The sequence below is a fragment of the Poromitra crassiceps genome (genome assembly GCF_964638095.1).
Source record: "Poromitra crassiceps genome assembly, chromosome: 5".
Lineage (NCBI taxonomy): Eukaryota > Metazoa > Chordata > Actinopteri > Beryciformes > Melamphaidae > Poromitra > Poromitra crassiceps.
Genome location: NC_139642.1, coordinates 58330049 through 58342319, shown reverse-complemented (window position 1 = coordinate 58342319; position 12271 = coordinate 58330049). Strand labels below are relative to the sequence as shown.

The 12271-nt window shown below is 44.6% G+C and overlaps 1 protein-coding gene across 2 annotated transcripts in view; it reads left to right on the top strand.

The window, feature by feature from the left end:
* The window catches only part of myo18ab (myosin XVIIIA b), a 213398-nt gene that overhangs the window by 108045 nt on the left and 93082 nt on the right, over window positions 1–12271 (top strand). For both annotated transcript variants that reach the window (XM_083637540.1, XM_083637539.1), the window contains exons 11-15: window positions 3310–3480; window positions 4207–4297; window positions 6700–6892; window positions 9021–9107; window positions 12113–12254. In XM_083637540.1, the coding sequence (XP_083493666.1) occupies window positions 3310–3480; window positions 4207–4297; window positions 6700–6892; window positions 9021–9107; window positions 12113–12254 (684 nt within the window). The remainder of the gene's footprint in view (window positions 1–3309; window positions 3481–4206; window positions 4298–6699; window positions 6893–9020; window positions 9108–12112; window positions 12255–12271) is intronic.

The following is a 12271-nucleotide window of genomic DNA, read 5'->3' as shown; positions in this document are numbered from 1 at the left end:
TAAAATCCTCATAGACGTTTTTTTTGTCAAGTTAAAAAACAGTCTATTACACCGGAAGCGGAAGAAGCACCCATCAGGCATCATGGCAGCTAGAAATAAGGTGGATAGACTTTAATCTTTCATAACAACTGTACAGGGGTCAATATTAATAGAAGAACTCACCCCTTTAGAGTAAAATAGACAATCAATAAAAAGACCGTTTTGGGGCGTGATTGACAGGTCGCCTGTCCAGTGATCACACAGCTCGCTGATAACAGACCAATAGCAGGAGGTGCTGTGTGGCTCTGTGGGAAACCAGATGGCTCCGGCAAAAAACGCCAAGCTTCAAAACAGGAGTCCACAAACGAATGGGTGACATCACATGCGTCCATGTTTTTACACTCTGTGGTTTTCACATGACAGCAGCCATGTTGAACCACTCAGCCCTAAGTAAGCACAGTAAATGGTTGCCTCTGGCTGGATCTAATTCTGTTATCTTCTCAGCACGAGAGACCAGGAGGTGTGCTCCCCCCCCCCTCCATGCCTCATACTGTGCAGCACTGCTTCAATCACTCCCAGGACATAGCCTGCCCCATTAGGGCCGCAAAACCCCACTGGATCACATTTAGGAAGACTTTAGTTGTTTATTTTAGTACTGAATTATATAACTGTCTACGCTATGGAGAGGTACTAATAGTCAGAGAGAAACCTAGGATTACAATAGCCATTCTTCTCCCATTGGGATCATTTCTAGTGAATTAAAAGTAATCAATATGAAACAATAGTGATTCAACCTACAGTATATCCAGTTCATGAAAGCCTTTCCATTTGATCTTCCAAACAGCCAAAGTCCTCCAGGAGATGTTTCCACCTTGTTTGGAATGAAGAGGAGAAGTTACTTAGCATGAGCAGCACAGCCACCATGGCTGAACAGACAACGAATTACCACAACTATTCCTTTGAGAACCAAGGGGCAACCTCCTGTTCTGCAAAATGAAGCCATGTACCACTTGTATTTTTTCTAATGGCCAGCAGGGGGCGACTCCACTCACTGCAAAAAGAAGTCTGATTGTATTGAAGTGGATGGGGAAATGAGCGTACTTCTCCCTTGATTATGACTTCAGTAAACACTTTCCTAATGAGTTTATGGTCTCAATCACTAGTTTCAAGTCTTCTTCAAAACAGCATGATGTTCATTTTCTAAATCATGGTCCCATTTAGAGTCAAATAGACGATAAAGCGGACTTTTGTTTTGGGCCGTGATTGACAGGTCGCCTGTCCAGTTATCGCACAGATCACGGACCAATATGCACATTTTAGTCTAGTTTTTATTTGTTCACGAAAATGTCAATAGATTTCTTCATAGTTTTTGTCATCACAACTTAGTTTTTATTTAGTTAACGTCTAGTTTTCATCGGTGAAAATAGGTAGTCGAAGAATGGAACATTTCTCGTCATAGTTTTCGTCGACGAAATCAACACTTCACCGCTGCGAAGTTCAGGTTACCCTTTCCAACAGCGACGTGTTTGACTCCTCAGCATGTGCCTGCCCAGCATGGTGGCGGGATGTCAATGTTATTTCATATGAATGTGTGTTTTTGCTGGTGAATGTGAATTGATGAATACATGAATTGTCTCTAACCCCTTCTCTCTACTTGCATGTTTGCATGCTGCGCCCTATCAAATGCAGACGCAGATGAAGGTAATGGGAAAAAAACACACACACACACAAAAACAACCTCCCTACAAGTCGTTCGCCATTGTTGTTTTTCACTTGAAACTTTTCTCGAACCCTCTCTTGTTTGTATATATTCTTTGTTTGTATAGTCTTAATGCCTTTATCATTCCTTCCAGACCTTAAGTCATTAGCATTTTTATTGTTTCTCGCTCCTCGTTTTCTCTCTCCCTCTCTTCATCTCTCCCTCTCTTCAGTTCTCTCCTCTTCTATACCTCCTGACAGTTCCCCCCCTCCGCCCCCCCCCTCGCCCCCTAGCCGTCCCGCCCTGGTTCTGTTCTGTGAGATGAGAATCATCTGGATCAGAACTTTGTTGTCTCTTTTAAAGTGCTCTGTCTGATGCCTCCCCATGTCTCCCGCATTCAGCTCCCGAGCTGCTGTCACAGTACAACACAGCCTCAAAAGCCCAACGCAAAGCAAAGCTTGTTCATTTGAACTTCTCTAGTTAGTCTTTTTGAGTCTCTACCCTATTAGAGAGAGAGAGAGATTATTATTCTTTCTCCCAGCCCACCCCGAGAATCACAAAGAACATTCTGCTTGGGTGCTTTTTCCTTTTTTTTACGCACTGCTTGGCGGGCGCTCCTGTCGATGCGTTCACTTTGTCCGTTTGATTGGCTGGTGACACAGTCATGTTGCCTCGGTCCACAGGGACTTTGAATAGAGAGCCAAAGTGAACGTCACTTCCTATGAATGGCGGTGGACGGAGAATAAGGTTACTTTTTTGATCCCGTTTGAATTGTGCCACGGGGCGCCAACGCTAATTTTGTCCATTTAAAACGTAACTTTGCATGTCAAGAAAGTCGCAGTTTGTCGCCAGTTTGTCGGATCAAAAAAGTAACCTTATTCTCCGTCCACCGCCATTTTTTCGCAGCGCTGGTACAGTGAGAAAGCAGGAAGTGACGTTTCACTTTGGCTCCAGACCGTTTGGAGATGCACCGCTCATGCAGACCGTTAGTGGCGGTAGTGTCCGACTCAGGGCCATAGTGTCCGACTCCGGGCTCTGTTGCTATAGAGCCAAACTGACGGCGCTCTCTCTCTTCAGATGCTGTCTGCCATTTACTTCCCACGTTATCACACGGTGTGCACGGCACTTAAAGTGATTTACCGAAACTCCTGCCTGTTGTTTGAGCAGCATCTCAAATATCAGTCTCAAACTCAAATGATCTCAAATTTCTATTAAACTGGGAATCTTAAGACCTTTCACAGAGTTTTCACTTCATTCCCACAATCCTCTTCCTGTATTCAGACAGAATACTGTCGACCCATGTCATCATCTGCTGTAAAATCACATTTTCTGGATGTATACTAGGAGAAATATATCTAAAGGTAGGACTCGCGTCAGAATTCACAACCCTGTCCGACATGGATGACTTACGGTTGATGCAGTATTTACACCTTTACAACGTGCTTTGAAATCATTTAGCGCTAGCTAGATCTAAGATTACCCTCAGCGCTCCTGTTTTGAATTTTAGCTGTGTCCTCTTTGACTCCCCCTTCCCTACATTATCTTCCTCTTTCGTCCCCCCTTGTCATCCTCGTCATGCTTCTCCCCGGGTTCCCTCTTGGGCTTATGTCATTTCTCCTCTCTCTCTCCAGCGGGACGCAGGCAGTTTGCCCGTCACGAGTGGGCCCAGAAGGCGGCCTACCTGCTGGGCAGCAGCCTGGAGGAGCTCTCCTCCTCCATCTTCAAGCACCAGGCCAAAGGACTGAAGCACTCCACCTCGTTCAGAGGGGGCCCTGACGACGCCGGCCACGGAGACGCTTCAGGTGACCACCAGACCTCCAGGGTCCAGACCCTGTTAACATCAAGAGCCTAGAGTCCAGGGTCCGGACCCTGCTAACACCTAGAGCCCAGGGTCCGGACCCTGCTAACACCAGGAGGCTAGAGTCTGTGGTTAATGTGGTTAAGATTTCCGTACTAGGAAAAAGTTTTGGTCCAGGAATGACACCAACACGGCGATATCAGGACATGCGGGTTCCCACGGCTCCTTGAAATCTTTGAAAGTTTGTGTAAATTGGAGGTGGGGGTGAAGGCCTTGGGTCATTGAAAGGGCTTGAATTTATATATTTTGTGCAAGAATATAAATTATAATAAAACTCTGGTGGAAACACTGATTCCTTTACATCTCTTAGGCCTGGAAGGGCCAAATAACAGGACTAATAGATGGCAGATATCTGTGCAATATATTGGATATTATTGGCAGCTCCAATACAAAAACATTGCTATTGGCTATCAAAAACCAAAATGCTTTATTTCCTCAGTTCTAGGATGGGGCTCTCTCTGATTGGCAGTGGTTCACGTTACTGTTGATGACCATCAGTGTTGTTTCCTCTTTTTCTGTCTCTCACTGTATTTCTCACTCTGGCTCTGTGTCTCTCGCCCTCTCTCTCTCTCTCTCTCTCTCTCTCGCTCTCTCTCTCTCTCTCTCTCTCTGTGTCTCTCGCCCTCTCTCTCTCTCTCTCTCTCTCTCTCTCTCTCCCTCTCTCTCTCAGGTCCTAAGATCACAGCGCTGGACTGTTTAGAGGCCATGGCATCCAGCCTCTACTCTGAGATCTTCACCCTGGTCATCTCCCTCATTAACAGGTCAGTTAAGCTTCTGGCATACTCTTCGCGCCCAGCCAAGCGCATAGGGCGCACGGCGATTATGACGACATCGCACGGGGCGTGTCGGGGGGCGAGGCCTGAGCGCAGCGCGGCGCGTCCATGGAGATTTTTCTATCAGCGCGTCGGTTTTGCTGCCTGTGCCTGTGAGATCTCTGTGGTAGGCTATCAGCGGATATCTGCTGTGATTGAGTCCTCACCGTCGTAAAGTCGCCTTCAAAGCATGCTGTTCGATTATAACGAACTAGTTGTGTGGCTTAGCCTTCCCAAATGTGGAGGGGTCGTTTTTTTTAATTTAATACATAGAATTGGGAACGTTACATTCAATTTCATTCAGACTGCCTGGAGCCTGGAGCTGCGCACTGAGTATGTTCTGTTTTGGCCCGCGCAGAGTGCGCGCGCCCTCCTCTGAGCCCCGCCTCCAGCGCGTGCGCGAAGAGTATGCCAGAAGCTTTAGCCCCCCACACACCTACACAGTACACACACACACACGCACGCACACACACACACACACACGCACACACACACACGCACACACACACGCGCACACACACACACACACACACACACACACACACACACACACACACACCCCTCACTTCTGTTGGGGTAGAGTGGCACTATGGATCGGTCTCCGTGCGCTTGTTTGTTGGTTGATTTGTTCTGTCAGACACCAGATTGCATTTGGATGACTGGTGTTTTCAAAGTGACTGACGGGTCCAAGGCCAGGCGCTACAATTCCACTCTGAAGATTAGGTCTAAATTGACCTTTTTCACTGCAGCTATTTTGTGTCTAAAAGGCAGGAAGTAACACAGGTGCAAGCAAAACACGAATGCGGGTTTCCAGCTTCCAATCCGTTTAGGTGTTCCAGTGCCGTTAATGTTTTGGTTGCACATGTGTTACTTCCTGCCCATGAGACACAAAGTGGCTGCTGCTGTGAAAAGGCAAATTATGCAATGCGATGCCAACTGCTTATCAACACCTATAAATAAAGAAGTGTTTGTTTTTATATCCCAACAACCAGCATAGTGTCCACCTTGTTGCCATATTGGATTTTCCAGTATTTTTCTGAACAACATTCATTCGGGACTAAACAGTGTTTGTCTTGTTCAAGTCCACTTTCATTTTGAGTTCACATGACAAGCCTTTTAAGAGTTTTGTAACATTTCGCTGCACTTTTGGGCACTGTCAGTTACTCATAGACCTTCCCTCCCTCGTGTGTCTGAAAATAAGACATTATATTAAGAAGTCTGCTGCTTTCATCCTGCTTTCTCTCCTCCCCCCAAACATTGTTTGACAGAAAATGTGATTGCCATCTGAGTTGCTCTCTTTCAGTCAACCACTCGAGACAACCGTCTTTCTGTCTGCCTCTGTCTGTTTGTCTCTCTCGAGACAACCGTCTTTCTGTCTGTCTCTGTCTGTTTGTCTCTCTCGAGACAACCGTCTTTCTGTCAGTCTGTCTGTCTGTCTGTCTCCGTCTGTCTGTCGCTCTCAAGACAACCGTCTTTCTGTCTGTCTGTCTCTGTCTGTCTGTCTCTCTCAAGACAACCCTCTTTCTGTCTGTCTCTGTCTGTCTGTCTGTCTCTCTCTCTCTCAAGACAACCGTCTTTCTGTCTGCCTTTCTGTCTGTTTGTCTCTCTATCTTAGTGTCTGCCTCCTATTTTCTTTTTTCTATTTTCTAACACTTTATCTCTCTCTCCCTCTCACTTGCACTTTCCTACAATGCATATTTTCTGCACGTCCTGGTTAGAAGCTGTGCATTTACATAGGCTTTCCTTTATCTTCTCCTATTTTTATGACCTTTATCTTGACAGTTTTTAATTTGATTTCCATCCTGTGTGTGCGTATGTCATAGTTTTTATTTTCATCATCATAATATTTCTTTGTCGTAAGCTCTGCTGCTGTTATTGAGCAAAACGTGTTTCCTAGCTTCCCAGTTCCTGCGTTTCTTCTCCCTCTCCTTGGCACTCTATCTCTCACCCTCTCTCTCTCTCTCTCTCTCTCTCACCCTCTCTCTCTCTCTCTCTCTCTCTCTCTCACCCTCTCTCTCTCTCTCTCTCACCCTCTCTCTCTCTCTCTCTCTCTCTCTCGCACACAGCTCCCCCCTCTCCCACCAGCCATGGATTTCTCATATCCTGTATTGATTTTGGGCTGATTTCACACTGCATTTGAATTGGATTTGGACTTTTGAATTGATGCGGGGCGCATGTTAGATTCTCATATGGCTTTTTGATGCGAATCGGTTCATCTTCACACCCCTCCTCCTCACCTCCGTTTGCTCTCTTTTTATTGCTATGCTAATCCTCTTAGCTGTATATCCTGTCGCTAACTTGTTGTTCCTCCTCCACCTGGCCCCGGTCTTTCCCCCCCCGTGTCCCCTCAGGGCCCTGAAGTCCAGCCAGCACTCTCTGTGCTCTCTGCTGATCGTGGACACGCCGGGCTTCCAGAACCCGCGCATGGCCCAGCGGCAGCGCAGCGCCACCTTCGAGGAGCTCTGCCACAACTACACCCAGGAGAGGCTGCAGAGCCTCTACCACGAGCGCACCTTTGTGCAGGAGCTGGAGAGATACAAGGAGGTGCGAGGTGCAAGAGACGGAGCAGTAGGGCTGGGCCATATGCACCAAAAATCTGATCCCGCTATTTTTAGGCTGATACACGATAATAATAACATAATAATAACATAATAATACCTCTTGGTATTTTCTACAACGTGGCCTAAATGTTCAGTTGTAAGTCAAAGCCACATGTGAGATGTCACAAGCACTTTGATTAAAGCAAGACTGTGATCAAAATAAAATGCAAAGACAGGGTTTCCTTCCCTGACTTTCGGTGCTTTCGTAAAATATTGACACGATGAGATTTTTGATAAATAATCAAAAGTCATGTGGATATACAGTAATGACTAAGTGGTTAAAGGAAAATAATAGAACAGCTAGAATAACAGTCTGGTACGTTCAGAAAATGACATCGCTTCGCTGTAATGCAGCCTTTAAAACCAGGAAAAGACAACACTTATGTCATATCACCATATTACCATTATCTAAAATCTTAGACTAGACTGTGTCTAGTAGGGGTGCACCGATCATGTTTTTTGCCACCGATCGCCGATCGCCTATGGGAAATATCTGCCCGACCGATCACCGATTACCGATCACCGATATATAAACTCCTCAAAGAAAGTTTGGAAACGTTATTTTAGGTCGATTACTTCTCCCCTTTAATAATACCAATTGGCATTGTATTTTATATCGTTGGAAAGCCTGATTAGTGATAGGGCTTTTTTATTTATTATTATTTTTTAAATATATATTTTTTTTTTATATATAAAAAAATATCGGCAATCAGCCGAAATATCGGCAATCAGCTGATCGCATATTTGAGGTCAAAATCGGCCGATACAGATTGCTTGCCGATCGATCGGTGCACCCCTAGTATCTACCGTAGTCTATCACGATAACGGTATAGTATTGCCCAGCCCTCCAGAGAGCAGAGAGCAGACACACACAGATCAAACCTGCTATTTCGTCTCAGGCAGCAGCAGCAGCAGCAGCAGCAGCAGCACTGATCCATTAGAAAATGAACAGGTTATTGACAGAAGTATTTCTGTGTGAAGACCAAAGAAGAAACAGGCTATACAGTCTAAATGCATTAGAAACCTCCAGTCATCCCACCCTTACACCAGGCGTTCTGCCTTCTCTCTTTGTTTTGGACGGACCGTTGTCTCCGTGTTTTCCCAAAACAAATGTAGGGATGCTTCTGATTGGCTGAACGGATGGAGACAAATCCGTTAGAAGATGAATTGAAACGTACATGGACAGACACATCGGATCATGGGATACACCAATAGTCCACAGCTTTTCCAAAAGCAGGATTTCTTCATTCTAATGCTCTAGTCCAGAGGTTCTCAAATGTTTTTCAGCCAAGGACCCCTTACAAGATAGAAAATATACCGGGGACCCCCTCATTCTGATTTGTGATTTTGGGCTAAGCTTAATTGTTTCCACGGTAACGTGCTTGACTTTTAATTTGATAGGTTTGTTATTAGAATGTAATCCATGAACCATTTTAGATTTAAAGCATAAACTATTTTCGTTGAACTATGAAGATTTTGCATTTTTTTTTTTTTTTTTTTTTTTTTATTATTACATTACATTTACATTACGTCATTTAGCAGACGCTTTTGTTTTGTCCAAAGCGATTTACAATATCACAATTAGGGTAACCCTAACCCTAACCCTAAAACAGTACAGAAAACCACTATGCAACACAATCAATGACAGCCAAGATATTTTGATAGACTAGCACCATGTAGGAAGTAGTTTGAGAAGGAATAAGTAACATGTAGCATTTTCTTTTTTAATTAAAAAACAAAACAAAAACAAAAAAAAACATTTTTTTTTTTTTTTTTTTTACCTGAAAACTTTTCGCGGACCCCCTGGCAAAGTGCCACGGACCCCTGGGGGTCCGCGGACCCCCATTTGAGAACCACTGCTCTAGTCTACAAATTCAAATAACAGAATGTCAAACATGTCTGAAATCTTGCATTGATTTAAATAAACATGCAGACTCACACAACCCAATCTTTGCCATTGCTAATGTCATAATATGACTGTGTAGCTAGCTACCCTTCTGATCTCTTGATAACTTTCTGCCGGTGAAGCTACTGTAGAGGAATAACCAAAGCCTTTATCTTCCTGCGTCTAGGAAAACATAGAGCTTGCTTTAGATGACATAGAGTCCAGTCCCTCACTGTCTGTAGCAGCTATCGATCAAGCCTCCACACAAGCCCTGGTAAGCAGAACAGTCTCTATGCATGGTTTTCTATGACTGCCTGGTTCATAACCCCTAACCTCTTCATGTTTTCTCTCTCTGCCTGGTTCATAACCCCTAACCTCTTCATGCTCTCATTGCTGACAGCAAGAGCACAATTAGCCAGTTTGCATTCAGACTAGCTTTCATGCACCGACATCCAGATTCACTAAGGCCATGTTCAGACTAGGAGGCCAAATCCGATTTGCGAACTTTAGTGACCTATTAATGATTCTATCCAGATTGGTTTTCACAGCACACACATATCCGACTTGAACACTTGCCCAAATCAGGTTTGTGGCAGTGTGGAAACCAATCAAGATAATGATGATTAATGACTTTAGCAGCAAATCGGATTTGCCTGTAATGTGACCATGGCCTAAGAGAGTTAATAGATTCACTAAGTGAGTTAATAGATTCACTAAGAGAGTTAATAGATTCACTAAGAGAGTTAATAGATTCACTAAGAGAGTTAATAGATTCACTAAGAGAGTTAATAGATTCACTAAGAGAGTTAATAGATTCACTAAGAGAGTTAATAGATTCACTAAGTGAGTTAATAGATTCACTAAGAGAGTTAATAGATTCACTAAGAGTTAATAGCACAGCTGTTGTCTTTTTCACACTAAGAAGTGTATGCAAATCAAATTGTTGCCCGAACACATTTCATACAGCAAAACAAATAAAACAAAAATAGTTCAGAAGAAGTCTAACTTCCGACAAGGCTTGTGTTGTAAGAAATGCATATCAATACATCAGTTTTGATCAAAATGTCAAATTAACTTATACACTCCATTTATAGCTAACTTCTTAAATTTGCCTGGTTGTTATTTACTTGCCGCCTTCACAGGCTGAGCTATTAGCATTGTGCCCGGCATGTTGTTGTTGTTTACAGGTCATTGCTCTCTGATAAAGACGTTACAAAGCAAGAGTGAACACCTCACCTTTTCTAATTACCGTAGATCATGCATTTTAAGTGCTCCACAAAAGCAGCCAAATTTGCCTTCTGTGTCAGACATATTAACTCTATCCAATTAGCTTTAATTTAATAATTGTGGCTCGTTTTCGTTTTTCTTTTTTCCCCAATTTCCTTTTTGGAATTCATCCCACATCAGCGGCATTAATTGCAATCAAGTATTTGATTTTGGTTCCTTCTTGTCGTGTTGAAAAACGCTTTTCCTCCCCGCTAGTCAGTTGGCATCTCGCTGCACATCCTCATTCAATGAAGACAAATCTGCGGGACACCCGGCCCGTAGCAAATCTGACGTCACTGATGTGCGTTGGCTCCAGAATGTGGCGTTAACAAGTGTTTTAATTCAAATTAAATCTGGCTTTGGGCTGCGTTGAAATTGATTGGGGAAAAAGCGCGTCTAAATAAGCCGGTGTGTGTGTGCGCTTGGTGGAAAACACATGGGGGGGCTATGGCGTTTTAGCCGTGACAAAGCATTAGCAGCAGCCTAGTGAGGATTGAACCCGAGCAGAGCTGGATAAAGCCAGAAAGGACCCATAGACATGCACACATAATCATTCAGCACATATTGAAAAGCCAATAAACCAACACAATGCAATTCTCTCTGCCTTGTGATTTCAGATCACACCAAAAACAAAAAGCTCATTCTGAATTTGATTTATCTCTGAAAAGGATCCAAGTTTCACCCCGGCAACTAATTAGGTTTCAAGAGCACAATGCACACTCTCTCTGCTTAGAGTAATGAAAGACCCTGAACACTCTCTCTGCTTAGAGTAATGAAAGACCCTGAAAGCCAGTTTAACCTTCTATGTTAGTGGAAGGCAGAAATGATCTCTCTTATTATTTATAGTAGCCCATCTCTACCAAACACTCTCGTTTAAGAATCCCACCGGCCAAGTGGGGAGGCCAAGCCGTTCTCTCAGCACACTCCTAACTGACGAAGCCGTTCTCTCAGCACACTCCTAACAGACGAAGCCGTTCTCTCAGCACACTCCTAACAGACAAAGCCGTTCTCTCAGCACACTCCTAACAGACGAAGCCGTTCTCTCAGCACACTCCTAACAGACGAAGCCGTTCTCTCAGCACACTCCTAACTGACGAAGCCGTTCTCTCAGCACACTCCTAACAGACGAAGCCGTTCTCTCAGCACACTCCTAACAGACGAAGCCGTTCTCTCAGCACACTCCTAACTGACGAAGCCGTTCTCTCAGCACACTCCTAACAGACCAAGCCGTTCTCTCAGCACACTCCTAACAGACGAAGCCGTTCTCTCAGCACACTCCTAACAGACGAAGCCGTTCTCTCAGCACACTCCTAACTGACGAAGAACAGGGAGAACAGCTCATGAGATTGTGATAGCCGCGGGCTCATCGTATTTTTTACTCACATTTTTATTATCATTATATTTCCTAATGACATCATTGGACTGATTTTGACGGATTTGTTGAATTCTAAAAAGAGGTGACTTGGACTCGTGTCGCTTGTGTAATTTGCTTCGGACTTGACTTGATGCGTGGAGGGAAGACTTGAGTTGAGACTTGACTTGGCTTGCCTTCAGGTGAGTTGAGACTTGACTTGGCTTGGCTTCAGGTGAGTTGAGACTTGACTTGGCTTGGCTTCAGGTGAGTTGGGGCTTGACTTTGATGATTTGAAAAGGTTTCTAACATCTTCTTGACTTGAGATCTTGTGTTTGTGTGAATGACTTGGATTGAAAGTAGTGTCTTGGAGAAGGAGGAGTACGCTACAGCTGTACAGTGTGTGTGTGTGTGTGTGTGTGTGTGTGTGTCCAGGAGAACCTGATATGATCATAGATTCTTTCTTTCCAGGTGTACTTTTAGGTTTTACGTGCCATACTATATATACCGACCTGTGTGTGTGTGTGTGTGTGTGTGTGTGTGTGTGTGTGTGAGTGTGTGTGTGTGTGTGTGTGTGTGTGTGTGTGTGTGTGTGTGTGTGTGTGCTTGTTCGTGTGTGTGTGTGTGTGTGCGTGTGCGTGTGCGTGTGTGCGTGCGAGCAGGTGCGCGCCCTGGCCCGGACGGACGAGGCTCGGGGTCTGCTGTGGCTGATGGAGGAGGAGGCGGTGCAGCCTGGGGGCTCTGAGGAGACGCTGCTGGAGAGACTGTTCAGTTACTACGGCCCCGCGCAGGGAGACAACAAGGGTAAGTCTGCCTGCCTG